The sequence below is a fragment of the Mesoplodon bidens genome (assembly GCF_964165515.1).
Source record: "Mesoplodon bidens genome assembly, chromosome: 1".
Classification (NCBI taxonomy): domain Eukaryota; kingdom Metazoa; phylum Chordata; class Mammalia; order Artiodactyla; family Ziphiidae; genus Mesoplodon; species Mesoplodon bidens.
Window position 1 is genome coordinate 145,696,753 of NC_138176.1, and position 21,275 is coordinate 145,718,027.

At 39.7% G+C, this 21,275-nt stretch overlaps 1 protein-coding gene across 4 annotated transcripts in view; it reads left to right on the forward strand.

The window, feature by feature from the left end:
* The window catches only part of ATP8A1 (ATPase phospholipid transporting 8A1), a 235,941-nt gene that overhangs the window by 188,864 nt on the left and 25,802 nt on the right, over positions 1 to 21,275 (forward strand). For all 4 annotated transcript variants that reach the window (XM_081225745.1, XM_081225744.1, XM_081225746.1 and 1 more), the window contains 6 exons: positions 579 to 653; positions 758 to 880; positions 4,534 to 4,612; positions 10,764 to 10,825; positions 13,023 to 13,079; positions 14,078 to 14,185. In XM_081225745.1, the coding sequence (XP_081081871.1) occupies positions 579 to 653; positions 758 to 880; positions 4,534 to 4,612; positions 10,764 to 10,825; positions 13,023 to 13,079; positions 14,078 to 14,185 (504 nt within the window). The remainder of the gene's footprint in view (positions 1 to 578; positions 654 to 757; positions 881 to 4,533; positions 4,613 to 10,763; positions 10,826 to 13,022; positions 13,080 to 14,077; positions 14,186 to 21,275) is intronic.

The following is a 21,275-nucleotide window of genomic DNA, read 5'->3' on the forward strand; positions in this document are numbered from 1 at the left end:
TTATATAATGTTAAGGAGAGGAGCAGGACATGACACTACATACAGCTTCCCAGTAAGATAAATCTATGAATATATATAAATGAACTACTACATGAATACAACCAAAGTGGAAGAAAATAAATGGTGATGGTATTATTATAGGAAATTATTTTATTTTCTAAATAAATAAATTTTTAATCATAATGAAAACAACAATAATCTTTAAATAGCTATCAGAAGGTAGATACTTTAAAAGGGAATTAAAGCTCTAAAATTTTAATTGCATAAAATATATTCTCTAAAGTGCCTTTTAGGAAACAAGGTTATATCTAATTTTTTTATAGTCTGTGATTGCCCATTGATATAGTTCTTTTTTGATTCAACAAGTGGAACCAATTCTGGCTTAAATAGCAAAGACCTTACAAAAGAATCCCTTCAAATTAAAAAGCAAACCAAAAAAATGCCATTTTCAAGAGAGTCGTGAAAATACTGTGTCAGTGAGGCTTTTATGCAGTGGTTGAGTATACAGCAGATTCTAAGCAACAAATTTATGGTTTTTGTGTTCTAATTTGGGGGGTTTGGGATTGTTTTCTTCCTAGATCTGGTTTGCCTTCGTTAATGGCTTTTCTGGACAGATCCTCTTTGAGAGATGGTGCATAGGTCTTTATAACGTGGTAAGTTTAGGACTTTTTATTATTCCTGTTCTATTGAATACTTTGAGATAGACATTCACCCTGCGTTTGGCTGCCTGGTATAATGATGAGTTTGTGCACTTTAGATGTTTACAGCAATGCCGCCCTTAACTCTGGGAATATTTGAGAGATCATGCAGAAAAGAGAATATGTTGAAGTATCCTGAATTATACAAAACGTCTCAGAATGCCCTGGACTTCAACACCAAGGTAGGAACCAGTACCCTGGTGGGACTTGCTTTACTGCTCCAATTGCTTGGGGCATTGGATCTTCTAAAGCCAAGGAAACAGTTCCAGGGTCCTGACCATGGCAGGTCAGATTTGCTTAGGGTTCTGATATGGACTGAGAAGTTGTTTTGTTTTGTTTTGTTTTGCTATAAATTTAAACTGTAGCCACAATTCACTGGGGTTTGCCAGGCAGCAGTAAACTGGGTCTAGCAGGCAGAAGAGGTGCCCCTTTGGCCCTCTGACTTTCTGTCTTTGCAGTGTTCTGGGCAATGGTCACTCCTCACAGGGGTACTGCAGGACTGACAAGGACTGTCCTTACACATATAAAGTGGTGAGAGGTAATATATCATTCTTTTCTAATTTTCTGTTTTGTGGAATAACCTTGTCCTTATTGGAATATTAGGTTGTTTGTATTGGGCATTGAAAATATAGTCTCTGGTAGGTAACTCAGCCATAATACTCAGTATTTCCAAGACATAAAATGTAATACAAGATTAAATAACCAACGCTGTCTAAAATCATATTCCGGGTTTATGTCCTACATAACAAGCCATGGGCTCCTGTCATCTTTGTGATCCATGGTATTTCTTCATCTCAGCAACAAAAATATCTAATTTCATGAAGAGTTTACTTGCCTGCAATTATTTATTCTAAAATGTTTCCACTAGTATGTTAGTAATTCGTGTTTCTATCCAGTGTGAGGGAGGAAAAAAATTTTTTTAATTTTATAACAGTCAAGGTGGATGCCGTTTTGAAACGATAATAAAAGTATCAAATACACCTTCACAGAATTTTTTCCCAGTCAATATAGTGCGTGCTTATTATGTTATGCATGTTATGTTACTAATAATTACATGTAACCTAAATTCAGTATTTTGAATTTAGGAAATTAATGCAGGGTATTTTAAATATTATTTCATAAAATTCTCAAATGACATTTGTTCTCAGTATATCAAGGGAATAGAGTGAAACAGGTGTGTCAGTGCCTCTAACCTCATACAGTAAATAATGATGTTAAGTTTATCACCAGGATGTTATTCATCTTCTGAGATGAGGTCTTCAAGAATGCACTGTGCACAGTGTGTCCAGGTGTGCAGATGCATACAATTTGAGGGCATGGTTTTAAACAACTGAATTTGGTTAAATTTAAAAAAAAAAAAAAAAAAAACTAAAGCATTCTTTGACTTACACCATTGGTTCTAAAAAGTATTTTTAGTGGTCTCTTAAAACCATTGCTATTTATAATATGCAATGTCTATGCTCTTATTTTTAAATGTTTTATTTTTTGATTCTTTAAAATTTAATTTTGATGTCCAGTTTGTATTAAATTCCACTGCCTTGCTGTAATGTTTTTCATTACCTATGGTGAGTATTTTCAAGTGACGGAAAGCCATATCAGGGCAGATACAATGGACCATGAGCTCTTGTTTCCTTGAAAATGTAATCTGAGAGCTAGGAAGGTTCCAGGCCTACTGGCATGCTAACAGTAATCCTCACCGACCCAGGCAGTTACATCAACCTCAGTCACACTTCCCCATTTCCCATAGCTCAGGCTCCACGGTGCTCTCTCGAGAGTTAACTTCCCAGCCACTACCTTGGCCATGGTACTGTTGCTTATAAACATAAACTGATCCTCACAGGATTACCCAAAACCAACCCTAGAGGGACTTCCCTGGTGGCACAGTGGTTAAGAATCCACCTGCCAATGCAGGGAACACGGGTTCAAGCCCTGGTCTGGGAAGATCCCACATGCCACGGAGCAACTAAGCCCTGTGCACCACAACTACTGAGCCTGTGCTCTAGAGCCTGCGAGCCACATCTACTGAGTCCACGTGCTGCAACTGCTGAAGCCCGGGTGCCTAGATCCCGTGCTCTGCAACAAGAGAAGCCACCGCAATGAGAAGCCCGTGCACTACAATGAAGAGTAGCCCCTGCTCACCACAACTAGAGAAAGCCCGTGTGCAGCAATTAAGGCCCACTGCAGCCATAAATAAATAAATAAATAAATAAATTTAGTAGGAAAAAAAACTCTGCTAGAAAGTCACATCCTTTCATGCCCTTTGCATATGGTGACTTGGAAACAGCTTTGTGGCCAGTGAAAAAGTGTAACAGGTCATATATAGTTTTAATGTGTGAGCATCCTTCCTTGTACTTTTTGCTATTCTTTTGTTGTATACAAAGTATTTCACTGTCTGCAAAGCCCAGGCATTTAGAAAAGTCACCAGATCAACCCAAATAGATTCTACAACTCCAGTGTCCATTTAAATATTTATAGATACACAAGATGCCAACAATTTTTATAGGGTTTATGTTTTTTTCTAATGATTTCAGTGAAAATTATTTGAATAAATCCCATATGAACATTTTAAAATTCAGGGACACATGGTTACAAAATGCATATGTGTATACACAGCAATTGCTGCGGGTCCCCAATGTAGAAGCATTGTTGCCCTGAATGATGATGATTACGTTTGTTATGGTAAAAAGGGTCGGAGGTTCTGAGGTCATGACAGGGGTTAAAGGATTAACATGTGACAATAAGTATCAGTCAGGAAAATGGAAAAGTAGAACTAATTTTTCTTGCACCCACCTGTGCTTTCTGTCAAATAAAAACTTGCAGTAATGACATAGTGAGGAGAAGAGACAAAGGTTAATGAGTAACACAAGTTCAAATGTGTAATGTATTGGAGCGTAAATGGGATCATACAGCCCGGTGTGGCTGGGTGAACTAACAAAGGAGGTTGAGATCACAGTGGAAAATTTTGGGAGGCAGGCAACTTAATTTCTGTTGTTTGAACAGCTTAAAACTGTTAATACATGCCAATTTTATTTAGCATAAGTTTTGTTTGCAAGAAGCAATTTTGAACGACAAAACTTCAACCATTCAAAGGGCCATAAGAGTTCTAAACAGTTTTTCTATAACTTAATCTTTCACATCCATGTTACAAAGAAAAGATCAGTGATACTTGCTTTCTTGTTCTTAAAATACAATAGGTGAGAAAGCAATAACAGTTAAACGATGTTATAATTGTATGAAGTTTGATGTTGACAGGTGTTTAAAAATTATGAAAGTCTTTTATTACTTAGGTCCTAGTGAAAATGCTTTGCTTTAAGGAATTATACAATTTAAGTGTTATACTTGCTATATTTAGTGTGTGTGTGTGCATGTGTGTGTGTAGGGAGAGAGAGAGAATGCACTATATCCTTACCATTAAAAAGTTTACACTTTTATGGCACATGGAAAAGAGAAAGTAGGGATTTCACTAAATTACAATCTTTTCAAAAGTCTATTCTTCTGGAATTATGAAAATAATCCCACTTAAAGAATTTCAAGGTCTGCAGTTATTTGAAATTTTATTTTCTTTTTCAGGCAGAAATTTAAACTTTTAATATTTGGTTTTTAAGAAGTAGAAAAAATTTCAGTGAAGCTGAAAAAACATTTCGAGAAACATAAAAATAAATAAATGACCCATGAAGGTCTAAGAGGCAGAAAGTGTCTGTCAGTTCTATTAATTCACAGTGGTGGCCCGAGAGAAACACGTTTTGTGAATCTAGCTCACAGATAAAAAGAAAGGTCAGAGTTCACAGAGCTAGTTTATCGCAAATGGTTCTCATGGATTTTTGTTTTCCCTCAGGTTTTCTGGGTTCATTGTTTAAATGGCCTCTTCCACTCAGTTATTCTGTTTTGGTTTCCACTAAAAGCCCTTCAGTATGGTAAGTAGAAAGGATATGCATGCTAAGAGATGACTTTTTACTTGTTTAGAAAAATAATTCATTGTCAATATACGTTAAAAATTATAGCAGTGTTTCGTGTTATGGTATTTTTCCTTAACCTAAAATACATGCATTTAAACGTTGTACACACTTTAAAGATTTTTACTTTTCCTTTGGGAGCAAAGTGATTTAATATATGCAAAGCCTTTCTTCTCTACTTCTCATGTTTTCCAATCTTGCAGAGAGTTAAATTTTAGGGCTCTTTTTTTTCCTCTGTTGATGTACAGTTTGAAGACAATAGTGCTAACATTTTATGTGATCTATTTATTATACCTGTGAGGCTTGTATCAACTCTTTATACTGAACCTAATCAGACATGCTAGTACTTTCAAGTACTTGAGCCGGAGCTTTAAATGAGATTTTTAATATGTTTTTAAGTTCATCTTGGAGTGTAAACTTTTCTCTGCTTGCTTTGAGGGGGTGATGTTATTCTGTCAGTTTTGAGAGATAGGCTTATGGTGAATTTCCTCTACACATAAAAATGATTAAGTAGCCACTTTAGAAAAGAGGTCCCTGGGATGCTTAAGCTGGTGCTACTGTGTCCGGAGCAGAACTTGCCCTGAGATCCTGAGGAAGATGGCTGACCATTCAGCTCTCAAACTACAGTACTTCAAACATGACACCTCCACCCAAGGATCTGTGCGTCCTTTAGAGGTACTGGCCGTCCTCTCAGCCTGTGAGTTAACGCTGGCCCGTGAAATGCAGTGCCAGATGTTGTATCCCACCTACAGAGGGATCCTTGTAAAACGTAAATCAGACCAGGTGCTTCCCTCCGCAAAACCCCACAGGCTCTATCACATTTAGAAAGAAATCCACAGCCCCAGCCTTGGCTAACCACACCCAACTCTCCTTCTTCCCAAGCCAGCTCTCCCCCTCCCCGTGCTCTAGCCCACAGGCCGTTGTGCTCTTCCTCATCTTCACCAGATGTTCCAGCTGCTCTCTCCCTCCCGCCCTGGGGTCTGTGCTCGGAGAGGCCCTCCCGGATCGCCCTGCCTCAGAGACCCACCAACCCCACCCCTGCTGCCCCCCTCTCCCCATCCTCCTGTATCCTCTTCATGGTGCTTGCCTATCTGGTGTGATATATTTGCTTTTTTTTTTTCTTTTAACTATCATTCTCCTCTATTAGAATCAAAGCTCCAGAAGGGCAGGGAACTGTCCATTTAGTTCACTGTTGTTTTCGTAGTGCCTAGAACAGTGCCAGGCTCACCGTCGGCACCCGGTCCGTTGAGGAGAAGTTCATGAGAGCATGAGTGGGAGGGTGTGAGTGTCACAGAGAAGGCAGTACTTTCATGTCCTAGTCGGAGATTTTCATCTCATTCCTTTATTAACTACTCTGACAGTCCAACAGTGAATACTTCTCATTTTCTAGGCCATAGAAATAAGTGTAGTAAGAAAATCTAATTAAATAGAAAATATTGACCCAGTGGGCCAGGAGAATCACACTGGCATTTTTTTTTAGATAAAATTTACATACCATAAAATTCACCCTTTTAAATTGTACAATCCAGTGGTTTCTAGTATATTCACAGAATTGTGCCAGTGTCCCCACTTTCTGATGCCAGAACATTTTCATCATCCCATTCCCATGAGCAGTCACTCCTCATTTCCCCTCCCCCTCCCCCAGCCCCTGGCAACCACTGATTTTTGTCTCTGTGGTTTGCCTATGCTGGACATTGCATATAAATGGAATCATAATATGTGACCTTAGTTCATCATTGTTGCAGCATGAATCAGTACTTCATTCCTTTTTATGGGTGAATAATATTTCATTGTATGTATAGACCACATTTTGTTTATCCATTCATCAGTTGATGGACAATTGGATTGCTTTCACTTAGGGGAGCTATAGGATATTGAAATCTAGGGTACGATACAGGACTTTAGACAAGTTCTCCAGGTAGTTTATTTTCATAACACAAAATCAATGTAGGTATGAAAAACTAGGAATGTCCATCTATGAAACTGCTATTTCAGTGTTCTAAATCAGAAAAAAAAAAAGAAACTTAATATCAAAAGTAGCTCAAACCGGGCCTTCCCTGGTGGCGCAGTGGTTGAGAGTCCGCCTGCAGATGCAGGGGACACTGGTTCGTGCCCCGGTCCGGGAAGATCCCACATGCCGCGGAGCAGCTTGGCCCGTGAGCCATGGCCGCTGAGCCTACGGGTCCGGAGCCTGTGCTCCGCAACGGGAGAGGCCACAACAGTGAGAGGCCCGTGTACCGCAAAAAAAAAAAAAAAAAAAAAAAAAGTAGCTCAAACCAAGCAGCATCCAAATCACCTTACCAATCCAAAACACTTTAGCAATGACAGGGTTTGAAAGGAATTCCTAAGTAATTCCAGCCCCAGAAGAGCAGATCCCAAGTCTCCCTCTGCATTTGTCTGGGGAACTGCCAAAGCCAGCCAGCCTCAGCAGAACCAGTTGACAAGGGGTACTGTCTGAGGAACCCAAATCCAGCCAAGTCCAGAGAACATGTGCTTTCTCTTTTTTTTTTTTTTTAGAAGTTGGGTTTTTTTTTTTTTTTTAGAAGATGTTGGGGGTAGGAGTTTATTAATTAATTTATTTATTTTTGCTGTGTTGAGTCTTCGTTTCTGTGCGAGGGCTTTCTCTAGTTGTGGCAAGCGGGGGCCACTCTTCATCGCGGTACGTGGGCCTCTCACTCTCGCGGCCTTTCCTGTTGCGGAGCACAGGCTCCAGACGAGCAGGCTCAGCAGTTGTGGCTCACGGGCCTAGTTGCTCCGCGGCATGTGGGATCCTCCCAGACCAGGGCTCGAACCCGTGCCCCCTGCACTAGCAGGCAGACTCTCAACCATTGCGCCACCAGGGAAGCCCATGCTTTCTCTTCTTAAGAGATAATAGCATATAGCATAAATTGTGTTTTAACATTCTGCTTTTTTTTGTCTTGTTTTTATTTTTACATAAGGAGTTTTTGTTTTCTTTAGCGTTTGAGAGGATGGGGTACAGAAGAAATAGAAATAACTATGTAATGTATGGCTAAATATTCATTCATTCACTTGCTTCAGCGTTTCTCAAAATATGGTCACCTGAGAATACTCAAGACCTTTTCAGGTCCATGAATGAGGTCAAAATTTAATAGTTTCAAACTTTTTATATTATCAAGACATTATTTGTCTTTTTCATTGCTGATGCAAGAGGAATAGTATGTAAAATTGCTGGTACCTTGACACAAACAGGGGTACAATTGTATTGTACTCATTCTTCACTGCCATGCACCCATGTTAAAAAAACAACCCCGAAAAGCTATTTCACTTAAGAATGCCCTTGAAGAAGCTGTAAACCTAATACTTTTATTAAATCCTGAAACTTGATACACACGTTATGAATATTCTGTGTGACAAAATGGGAAGTATGCGTAAAGCACTTCGGCTGCGTACCAACATGCAGCAGCTTTATCAAGGTAGAGTGTCTTGGGGCTTGTTTGAGTTGTGAGCTGAGCCAGCTACTTCCATGAGGTTACAGAATCGTGCATAAGTAAAAGATCCATTCAAAATGCAAAATGGACCAATGGATTTTTTTTAAGGTTAGGTGTATTTTTTTTTTTTTTTTTTTTTTTTTTTTTTTTTTTTTTTTTTGCTGTACGCGGGCCTCTCACTGCTGTGGCCTCTCCCGTTGCGGAGCACAGGCTCCGGACACACAGGCTCCGCGGCCATGGCTCGCGGGCCCAGCCGCTGCGCGGCATGTGGGATCTTCCGGGACAGGGGCACGAACCCGTGTCCCCTGCATCGGCAGGCGGACTCTCAACCACTGCGCCACCAGGGAAGCCCAAGGTGTATTTTTTTTGTAACATGGTTTATACCATTATGTAAGTTTTGTGTGTACAACAGTATATCTCTACTTCAATATGCACGACAGCATGCTTCCCACCAAAACAGTTTCAGATTCGACACTGCTACTAACCTTTAGGAAACTATCTCCGCCACTGTAAGAAACTTCTTGAGTTTTAAAGTAGTATCAAGGAATACCACAGTTATTAGAAAAGATTACTAAAATACTTGTCTCCTTTATAACTCCATCTCTCTGTGAATTTGGATTTCCCTCATATATGTCAACCAAAACAATATGAGAATCCAGCTCTTTTAACCCAGACATTAAAGAGATTGTAAAAATGTAAAACAGTGCCAATTTTCTCACTAATTTTTTTGTTTGGGAGAATAGTTATGTTTCATAAAATCTGTTTTTATGTTACATATATAGGGTATATTACTGTTAGGTAAATCAATACAAATTTTTTAAATTTCTGTCTTAATTTCTAATTTAGTAAATATTGGTATATATAAACCACATAAACAAAAGCTTTGAGGGATTCTTAAAATTTTTTAAGAGTGTAAAGGGGTCCAGGGACCGGAAAGTTTTAGCACGAATAATTTACCTAAATCATCCAAATACCAAACCTGATAAACGCAACAACAGGCTTTTAACTTTTTTCCTCGGTTCGATTTTGAAATGAATCTCCAGCTTTTGACAAACCAGTGATGACTAGAAGGTTGAGTTGGACCCAACTATGATTATTTTTGATAACTTGCTTATATTGATTAAGGGACCTAACCAGTGTGCCACATAGCAGAAACATGGAAGTCCAGAAGTAATCACAAGATGCTTTCAGTTATTTTGTAGATTTGAGTTTGCTAATTTGGTTCTATGAAAGTTCACAGATTAATTTCAGACATTTATGTCTGTCCACAACATACCCACAAGACATGTTAGCATGTCAGATCCTGTGTCCTTCATCATGGGATACTCCATAGAGAAAGATAGTCTCCTAGGTTTCTGGGCTGCCCCTTAAGCAGCGCTTCGTGGCTACTTTTATCTGAAAACCTTAGAGGGGAGGCAGGGTCACACTGTGGAGCATGGCTGGGTGCTTTATATATTCAACTTATTGTAATCTCAAAACTCCTCCAAAGTAGGGAGTTTCACTCAATCTTTTAAGTGAAGAAACTGAATTCAATGGAGATTGATTACAAATAAACCAAGATGATACAAGTTGAAACAGAACCTCACCTGGTCTGTATGTCCAAAGCTCACCTGGCTCTCCTTGTTTCTTCATACCAGCACCATGCTCTGTGTCTCCTCTCAGTTTACTCTAACATATTTTGTACTTCCATATTAGGCTTTGAATAAATATTGTCAAATATGTGCATAAGTAAAATACTGTATGACACATACCACGGGTTTTAAGTTTTTCTATGGTACCAATGATTAAATTATTGTTATTTTTTAATTTTTTATTTGATTTTTTTGGGGTTCTTTTTTTTAACATCTTTATTGGAGTATAATTGCTTTACAATGGTGTGTTAGTTTCTGCTTTATAACAAAGTGAATCAGTTATACATATACATATGTTCCCATATCTCTTCCCTCTTGCGTCTCCCTCCCTCCCACCCTCCCTATCCCACCCCTCTAGGTGGTCACAAAGCACCAAGCTGATCTCCCTGTGCTATGCTGCTGCTTCCCACTAGCTATCTATTTTGGTATCTACGTTTAGTTTAGTGATTTTAGTTTGTCAGTACCACTCCCTTCATCTAAAGCCATGTTTGTTAGTCATTGCTAGAAAAACAAAATACCTTTAGATGTACCCCTGAATTCAACCAGATCCTCAAAGAGCCATGTGCCTGGAATTATATTGGTGCTCCCCAGCCCTCTGTAAGTTGCTTTTTTGGTCCAATGCCAACAACTTTGAGAGATAGTAAGAAGGCTCCCTAAAGCCCTCATCTATACTGTTAACAAAGTTCTTTATTAAGGGTTCAGAATGCCTTCTGTCTTACTTCCCATAGCATTAAGCTCCACTTGAACGATTTTTTTTTTTTAATCTCACGAACCCTGAGAATTGGTTAACAAGTCCAGTTTCCTTCTTCATGTTGACTGTTGGAAATTTGATTTTCACTTGTTACCCATGTTAAGCAACTTTATGAGACTTCATACAGTGTTCTGTTAAATTAGCCTCATTTCTGGCTCCATTGTATGACTCTTGGTTCCCCTTCTTTTGTTCAGCACTCCTAAATTGACTTCTCTTTGAAAGGATTCTGAAAGGACCTCAATTATTTTCAGTTCTAGCAAGTCTCTCTTCTTTTCATGCAGGTACTGTATTTGGAAATGGGAAGACCTCTGATTACCTGCTGTTGGGAAACTTCGTTTACACTGTGAGTGTGGAACATTTGCCTCATTTGCATATAAAATTAAATTTTCATATGAGCTCATTTTCAAATTTAAATGTGCGCATTTCTGGATTTACACTTCCTCTTAAAAATGAAATGAGATGTTTCGACTAGTAAGAGATTATTTTATATTAGGGTATAAAAATGTCATTTAGGTTCACTGACTTTATAGGCCTTTGGTTGCTCTTATTTTCAATATTCCTTCTTTACACTTAGTGCCTCACTTTCCCTTTTTCTCTTCCTTGTCCCTTCTTCCTCAGTTTTATTTTACTGCCCTTGTTCATATTTTTTTTGCTTTCCTAAATTTATGGCAAATAGTACCATTCTACTTGGGTGTCTAACCAATAATTATTCTAGAACTTAATGAAAATAAAGTTGGGAGAGAAATCTCCACTCTTTTGAGACGTTTAACCCACGCAAGGCATGGACCTCGCTGTGTTAAGTCACTATGTCAAACACTTACGGAGGATGCACAGTTGAGTGTGAGCTGCACCCTGCCATTAAAGAACCAAAACAGGTTTTAAAACCATTTTTCCCTCTAAGGTCAAAAGCTCCACTTGGATGCAAATGCTCAAAGTCACACAGTTAGTCTCTAATAAAAGTTTACTCCAACCTTGAACTCTGAATTCTCCAGCCAGTGTCCTTTCCTCTCCATGGCCCCCAAGTGGGGGCAGTGTGCTGTCCTAAATACTAAGTGGCCATTGGTACGGCTGACTCAGTTGGTGGAAAAACTATAATACAATGTTTAAATAACTGAATAATAGGAAGTTAAGACCATTAAGTAACAGAGGGATTAAGGTTTTGGCAAATCGAGGCTCTCCTTTCCATTGACCTCAATGAAGTAGTTAAAAAAAAAAAAAAAGGAAAACACATTTCAGGGGCTAGTGGTTTGTTCTCATACAACACGAGTGCAAAACAGAAATAATACTTGATGGACTAAGTTTAGAAATAAAGTAGGTGTCATAGATGTCTCTGAGGGACTTTAAAGTATCCAAGGCTTAAGAGAGAGTGTTTCTTTAACTTTGTGTCAAAAATCTCTCTCTTGTTTTAGAATTTTTTATATAGCTTAAATTAAACACTTAAATTTTAACAAGAGTTTTATTTCTACAGATATTTATCCTAAATTGCTATTAGATAATCCGCTGAGAAAGCTCAAATGCTTCACTTTGTCCTGACTTTATGACACCACTGGAAAGCATCTAATACTGTGTACAAACCCTTACAGGGCCTGAAAGTAGGACTGCTCCCTTGAAGCTTTCACCACTGATCACCAGTGCTAGGCAAGCGTCACACTTCCATCCCGGCAAACTACTGAAAGTGCCCCAAATTCCTTTGGCTACTAACAGTATTTAATATTTTTGATTATAAATAGATAATAATAGATAATGCTGCAGTGCTAAGCACTGTTCTTGCGTGTTTTACCTATAGAGTAGGTAAGCTTTATCAATCCCAGTTTACAGATGAAGGAGCTGAGACACAGAGAGGTCAAGCAATTTACCTTGTGCCTTATCAGAACAGTTAATAAATGATGGAGTCTTGAGCACAAATAGTCTGACTCCGGGGCAATATAGTCTGACTCCATTTAGCCATTATGCTATCCTATGGAAAACACAGGGCAGTTCATTAAACCCGGGTCCCCCTACTTTAGAATTAGTAGCATGGGCACCAGTGACAATGGGTGTGTACAGCATGGAGATGTAACAGGCTCTTACATTCTACTCTGCAGGGTTTCAGGTAAGTAAAGTTACAGAGTAAGTGTTCAGATTTCTAAATATCCAGTTATATTACTTTTACAATTTATCTTTAAAATTTAGAAAATGGAGGCTTTAAGTACTACAGTTGATAAAAAATAAAATTAAAGCAGGATTGGAAACCCAAGATTACTATAGATGATTCTCCATCACTATTCATGAATTGTACACGAAGTAGCCAGGCCCACGCTCAGAAACTCATGGCTGGACTGTCAGCCAGTGAGGGTGAGGGGAAGGCAGGGAAGGGAGTCGGGAATGTGATGCTGTAAATGGCAGTTCCATCCGGTCGTGATCGTGATGTTCAGCCACCCAGCTAACTCACTTGTTTCTTTGCTTGTTGGACGTACAAGTCAAGCTGTGAATAATCTACCAGTCCAATCTGATGAACTATCATATTTATGAAATAAAATAACATCTCCCTTCTGCTTTAGTTTGTGGTGATAACTGTGTGTTTGAAAGCTGGATTGGAGACATCATATTGGACCTGGGTAAGAGAATCTTTAGTCACAACCAAGGAATATCACATTTACTTATGTGTCATCACTAATTTTTGTTGTTGGTTTTCGTTCTAACTGCATGTGTCCCTTTACCCTAGTTCCACAGGTTGTTCATTATAGTGGGGGGGGACAGTCAGGAATGGACTGGGGGGAACTGGAGACTCTAGATTCTAGTTCCACAGGTTGTTCATTATAGTGGGGGGGGCAGTCAGGAATGGACTGGGGGGATCTGGAGACTCTAGTGTGGAAACACTGAGTAAAACTTAAATAAGTCTATTTACCACAAGACTTCTCAATAGCCCTTAATATATTGTTGTACATTGTAAATATCCCTGGAAGGGAGGAAGCCTTCAAACTTATTGACTAGGAATCTTTTCTTAGTAGAGTGTGTCTCAAGACTGGCAGAAAACTCATTGGAAAATGATTCTGAAGGCCAAAAATATCAGAGAAAGATTTGTCCTCAGACATTTGTAGATATCCAGTCTGAATAAAACAAGTTCCATTTTAGATATGTTAATACTGAAGTACATTCACATCCAGGTAGAGAGACCCAATAAATATAAAGAAAGTGAGATGCTCAAGGGAAAGATGGGCACAAGAAATTTGGATTTGACAGTCATCAACACAGAGATTAATATTCACACAAGTGTCTTAGCATCTTTCAGTGAGAGCATATGGAGCAAAAACTAAGGAGGCTTAAAGATGGTAGTGGATAAAAAAGGTAAGAGTGAAAGGTGAGACCCTCCAAAGTGGGTAGAGGAGGAACGGTTCTATATGCCAGTACCACCAGCATTATAACCGGTGTGGAAGACATGAGTGTTTAATGAAAGATCCAATTAAAACATGCAATTATTTAGTTAATAATTGCCATAGGTAATATCTTATGGATGTAGTAAAAAAATTAATAAGGAAATTTGTGAAAGCTTCATCAGTGTGGGAGTCCTCCATCTACCTGAAAGTCCTTTAACTCAGATTCTCTTCCTTCACAGTTCAGCCACATAGCGATCTGGGGCAGCATCGCACTCTGGGTGGTGTTTTTTGGAATCTACTCATCTCTGTGGCCTGCTGTCCCCATGGCCCCTGATATGTCAGGAGAGGTAATGTATCCTAATCACTCATGATCTAACAAACCCTAAAAATTGGTATTCATTAATGAGCCATAATTACTTGGCTTGGGTTTATATTAAAATAGTATTTGTCAATTTTAAAAGCTATTTTTAAACTCCACAGCTGTGAGTATAAAAATTGAGAGAATATTTTAAACTTGGACGTTTTACTTAAATCTGACTTACCCTTTCGTAAGCATAGCTGGGTTAATAAAATGTGGTTGTCAGGAGCTTGAATCATGTTAAGAATATCCATATAGGGCTTCCCTGGTGGCGCAGTGGTTGAGAGTCCGCCTGCCGATGCAGGGGACATGGGTTCGTGCCCCGGTCCGGGAAGATCCCACATGCCGCGGAGCGGCTGGGCCTGTGAGCCACGGCCGCTGAGCCTGCGCGTCCGGAGCCTGTGCTCCACAACGGGAGAGGCCACAACAGTGAGAGGCCCGCGTACCACAAAAAAAAAAAAAAGAAAGAATATCCATATAGAGGATGCCATTTTAAAATTAGACCATCAATCCACACATACTTTTTGAACAAGAGATTTGGGGAAATGGTGAGCTTATGTCTTGGGACAGTCTGTCTTTTTTTTGTTGTTATCTCTTATTCTAAAGAAAAGGCTACTGTCACTAGATTAAATGCACTTTTAGAGTTGTCTTAATGACATCAGTTCGGTTTTCATTTTGAAAGAGTTAGGATATCTGACATTTCAGCCTTATCATGGTCCAGTTTCAATTCCGTCTGTCACTTTCTTGTTACACTGGTAGGAACTGAGTTATTAGGTGTTTGTGGGGGAGTGTCACAAGATCTCCTTTCTCGTGCAGAAGAGATTCCAGCAGTAGGAGGGTGTATGATTTCAATTGCAGGAAATTTGACATAAAATGTATAAAAGAAAATGTGGAAAACATTTCAGGATTTCCTGTGACCTCACAGTAACTTGCAAATCAAGGTAATGTGAGCTCCGTTACAGTACATTGTTTTCCTGCAGTCACAGGAAACCTTTCCAGGGGTTTCCATTATTTGTTTCCCTAAGTACTGCCTGAGTACCTTTCACTTTTGACAGTCTGGTTTATAGATCATGTTCATGAAATTTTATCTGACAGCATCCTGCTTTTTATAAATTAGCAGAATGCAAGCACATTAAAAAAACAATTTTGTGGTTAAATTTATTAGAGAGAAGCATTACATACTATTACAGCAAAACCAGACATATCAAGGAGCATGTACTTCCTTCCACCCAAAGGGAAGGCTTCTTCTAAAACATGTACTGTGAACTTGAGAAAATTTACAGCATGTATTTTGAGGAGAAAAGAGAGAAAGCTGTGAAGGCATCTCTTCCTTCCCTTGGTTTGAGTCCTTTTTTCCTGAAGAAATAAAATCAAAGACTGTGTATGTCTGCTGATGCCACTTTGGAAATTCCAATTCTATTCTTTGTTTTTATTTGATGTGCGCTGTCCAATTCGACCTGCTTTTCCCCCAAGGTCAATTCTAACTTAATATCTTTTTCATTAGACCTCATTTTACCTCATGTCCGAATATTTTATTTTCAAAATGAGTGACACAAAAGATTTTGAAATCGAGATAGTTTGAGCAGCTGTAGCCAATCGCTTTGAAGACAAGAACAGAGTTTTTGACCACCTACTTCTAGGACAAGTGTGAAGTTTGACTGGCTTTTAGCCAACCAAATATAATTCTACCCTTGCCTGTAGAATTCCTGGTATTACCCAAACACAAAACTTAATATCATCTCTTGAGATTTGCGGTGATGCTGTGTTTAATTCAAAGTGAAATGGATGTCAGTACCCCATCACATTTCTGTTCACTTCATATACAGTGCGAAGTGCTAACAGGGCTTCTTTTTCTTGTTGTTTTATTGCTACTGATACTTTGAATATAATGTTTAAATAGCTGGTGCTCCATCGAAAATAGGAAGAATGGATTAATTCAGCTGTAGGCTTGGCTAGCTTGTCCAAAATGTAAATCTGTTTAATGTATTTAAAGAAGAGAATAATAATTTAAATTTATTTAGTACTTACTGTCTGCAAAGCATCTTGGTATGAATGTGTGTGTAAATGAGCCTCACGACAACTGCAAAAAAAGAAGATAACAAGAACGCCACTCACATTCCCAAGGAGTGATAGTCTACGTTTACTGTTTCCTAGGCACTAGGGTTTTAGGACCCAAAAATGTTGTGGCAGTACTTAATTTTTGAACATTTTTATTGTGCATAGTCACTAGTTCTATTACAATCCAGTTAATTTCAGAAAGAAGTAACTACCCTTAGATTTACATTTTTTAATCTTAAAATTCTATGTTTCAGTCAAGAATATAGCCAAATACATATATGTGAAACATTCATTTATGTGCCAATAGTTATATCTGTATGTGTGTGTATATATATGTATATATATAACTGGCCAACCATCCTGAATAAAACTTACCTGTTCATCTGTTAATTTTCATAGCAATATACTATTATAATATGTTTTACATATATATTATTATAATTACATGTAGTAATATAGTTTTGTAAATAACACCAGGATAAGTACAAATATTAGCATTCCCAGACCTGACATGTTTTATGTAATCCGTTTAATGAAACACAGCACAAGGCATCCCCCAGAACATAACGCTATTCCAAAGCATTCCTGGTGTGGTGAAGGCAACTTTCTGTCACCACCACCAGGGTCATGAGTGTCTAATCCAAGGACCATACCCCTAGGACTTCAGTTTTTTCCTGTATTGGTTTGGCAGCAGTTCCTTCCAAAACTAAATAATTAAATATGTCCGTATGTTTGGGTTGTCTAAAGATGTAATAAGGGCGCCCAGCTTAGTACAACATTAATAGAGATGGGTAGGCAAGACCGAAAATAGCAGCCCCATTCCCCCCATCCTGGTTCAGGTGATATTTTGGAGGATGAGGTACTGTGTGGTTTTAAAAGGCATTCACACAATAGAGAAGTTCTTCAAAAAGACAACCAAGATCTGGGAAAAATAACACCAAAAATACCTAAGGTATATTGAACACTTTAAGTACTTGATGTGCATTCATTCAGTCGATTTAACGATTATTTGTTGAGATTCTTCTGTGGGTCAGGCACTGTGGATTCATTAGTGAATAAATAAACAAAAATCCATGACCTTCTCAACTTTTCTACTGAAAGGAGACAGGCAAATAAAATAATTAAGTAGGGCTTCCCTGGTGGCGCAGTGGTTGAGAGTCTGCCTGCCGATGCAGAGGACATGGGTTCGTGCCCCGGTCTGGGAGGATCCCACATGCCGCGGAGTGGCTGGGCCCGTGAGCCATGGCCGCTGAGCTGCGCGTCCGGAGCCTGTGCTCCGCAACGGGAGAGGCCACAACAGTGAGAGGCCCGCGTACCGCAAAAAAAAAAAAAAAAAAAAAAAAAAAAAATAATTAAGTGAAATATATAGACCGATGTAAGCACTGTAGAGAACACAGCAGGCAAGAGAAACCGAGACCCATGATTTCCATTGTTTCCCATAGCGCCTTGTGGCTTTTACTCACGGTCAAATAAAGAGCCATTGGAGGAGCTTGAGAGAGGGGTGTCATGATCTAACATGTTTTCACAGCAGGACTATGACTGCTGTGTTATGAACCACTTAGGACATTATTGCAGTAACCCAGGCCAGAGGTAATGGTGGCTTGGGCCAGGAGGGCGGCAGTGGTGAAAGTGGTCAGAGTCTGAATCTAGTTTGAAGGTAGCATTAATAGGATTTGCTGACAGATTGGACGTGAGGAGTGAGAGGAAAAGAAGTCAAGGTGGATGCCATCGTGTTGGCCGTGACCTTCAGGACGTGCTTGTCCTCAGCTCACTGGATCCTCCCAGCAAACTTGTTACCATACCTGTTTTACAGGTGAGAAAACAGAGGCATAGAGAAGTTAAGTACCTCATCTGATACCCCACTGGTACTAAGTGACAGAGGTACGCTTTGACTTAGCTGTATGGTCCCGGGGTCAGCTACCTTATACATTGCCCAGTGCTGCTTCTCTGATCATAGTTATTCAAAGGATTCTGCGGTGTATAATCTGGAAATCAGAAGTCTGAAGGGACTGCCCTTCATTGCAGGTATTTCAAGGATTTGTGTGGACGAGGGAATCTCTGTTTTCTTTTTCCTGACAGCACTGGTTCCCCCACGTCTCTTCTCCCTGTGGACATGTCGGTGGTCCTGGTCTTCCTCCCTCCATCCTCTACACCCTGGCCACTGTGCCAGAATGCTCACCCTCCTCCTCACGTGTCCACTGCCCCTTCGTGTCTTTACTGGTGGCTCTGACAATTATGGCCTCAGGCTCCTAGTGCCCCATAAAGGTTAAGTAAAGGATCGTGAAGTAAGTTTGTTTTCCTTGCTTGTTGTTGTTGGGGTTTTTTTTTAACATCTTTATTGGAGTATAATTGCTTTACAATGGTGTGTTAGTTTCTGCTACACAACAAAGTGAATCAGCTATACATATACATATATCCCCATATCTCTTCCCACTTGCGTCTCCCTCCCTCCCACCCTCCCTATCCCACCCCTCTAGGTGGTCGCAAAGCACCGAGCTGATCTCCCTGTGCTATGTGGCTGCTTCCCACTATCTATTTTACGTTTGGTAGTGTATATATGTCCATGCCACTCTCTCGCTTTGTCACAGCTTACCCTTCCCCCCCCCACGTCCTCAAGTCCATTCTCTACGTCTGCGTCTTGTCTTGCACAAACACATGAGAAATGATAGAGTAGAGGTGACACAGAGGCAGAGTTCAGCTCAGATAAGAACATCTTGCTAACATCCAGAGATTTCCCCAACGTGGCACTTTCCAGCAGCAGAACAGAATGCTGGCCTCATGTAACCAGCCCCAGTATCGGGCAGTAGTGCTACTCAGCAGTGCCTTGTTCATCTGCACCTGCGAAGTTGCTTCCAACTCCTAGGATTCAGATTTTCTGTGGACTTCTCTTCACTGTGTTCTCTCCAGAGGAGTATCTTAAATGTTGAAAGGCACAGACTGTTCTGCTCTAGTTAGTGTCAACTGGAACTCAGGGTGCAAATTATACACAAGTTCGGCAACTTACAGGTATGGATCTCATGCTTCTATATTCAGCTTGGGCGCATATTCATACATAGATCAGGATTTTACAGTCATTTCCAATTTATGTCCTTGATTTGTCTTCGTAGCCTCCATCTGAAGACAGAGCCATTTCTCTCAATATGTTGAAAGAAAATCCTTGCTCACCACGAGGGGGAGGGAAGGGAACCAATATTTATTGTGCACCAGGCATTCTTTGTTTCATTTAAATCCATATCACAAACCTTTGTGATAAGCAGAGCAATAACAGGTGACCCAGAGAATTCATCCCAGGTTTTCTTCTCAAATCCCATTGGTTGCTCTCACATCTTGTGTAACTAAATACCTTCTCTTCAGGGCCCATTCCTATTCCTTTCTCTCAGATGGGAATGCTTTCTTTTCTTCTTGCAGCCATTTTCCTTGCATTCCATTGATTTCCCTGATTTATCTGCTATTTCCCAGGATACCCAGGGCCGTGATCAATTTCCCTCAGTTAGCCAGATATAAAAGCATTCCCATCTCTTTTTAAAAGTGCCAAGATTTTTAATTCTCTCTTCTTAACACCCACCTAACTCCCTCAACACACTTATAGAAATTCTGCCTCACTTTGTATCCTGGCCTCTCATATCCTCTTAATAGCAATATCAGCATATGTAATACCCAGCTCATTTTTTTAAAAAATGTGTGTGTGTGTGTATATATATATATATATATATATATGGAAACCCGGAAGGCACAAGCCGAGTGGCTGGCCGTAAGATCCCGGCTTAAACGGGAGTACCTGCTTCAGTACAATGACTCCAGCTGTCATGGGGTCATTGAAGATCCTGCCTTGACTTGTTGGAGATCTATGACTATGCAAGATCAGCAAATATCTATCCCAATTTCAGACCTACTCCCGAGAGCTCTTCACTTTTAGGAACTCTGTTTGGAATTGGGCCCCTCCTCTTCTGGTATTATGTTTTCAAAACCGACAGAGATAGGAAAGAAAAACTTATCCGGGAAGGAAAATTGGATCGAACAATTAACATCTCATATTAAATCTGGCAATGATGACTATATATATACATATATATATGAAATTGAAAACCACATCATCAGAGACTGTACAGTTGCCACTCAAATGATAGCAGGGCCTCATTTACTGAGGGTCAGTCACTGTCGTAAGTACTTTTCACGTCTTCAGTCATTTAACACTGAGCATTTAACACAACACTGTGAGGTAGTTCCTATTACGCATTTCACTGACACAGAGTGTTTAAATAATTTTCCCAAGGTCACACAGCTTGTAAGTATCTGAGCTGCTGTTGGAACCCAGCCAGTCTTTTCCCTTAACCACCATACCCACTGTTCTCTGTTGCTTTTACATTTCTTCTCTCACCTTTTCATTCCTCTGCATTTTTCTCCCAGCCTTATCAACTTCGAAGGAATAAATTCCTTTTAGTGTCAGTGCCCCAATCTAAGTACTTACTTCCATCTGGTTGGTAAACTAAGCCATCCGTTATCTGCATGTCATATTTCCATCTTCAGCTGTGCTCAGCTGCCTGTATCACTGACCAGGCATCGTTTCTTTCCCCCTTCCTTCAGCACATTCTGCATGCCTGAAGTTACCAGAAATCCATCCCCCAGATATCTGAGCATTTAGGGCAGACTGCAGTCTCTCCAGACACAGCCAGGGAAGGCTGTTCTCAGTTGGTGGGCAGGGTGTTGCCATTGGGGAAACATGCCTTCCCATAGTTTTGTTCCCACTACAGTAATTCTACATCTCTGCCCCTAATAATGATTCAAATGATAATGATTAACAAGTATCTCAGTACCACAAATGACTGAACTATTAAACAATTAAAAAGAATTATGACATCAGGGTAGGGGGAGAGTGGATTCTATAAAGGTGGAAAATGCGACAATAAGAAATTATTTAGGAAAGGAAAATGAAAATAACGTGACAAGCTTGACGGCAACTTTAAATTTGTCTCTGTCTTCCTTTCCTCTCACAAATATGGTTGTGATTTAAGAGGAGGCCT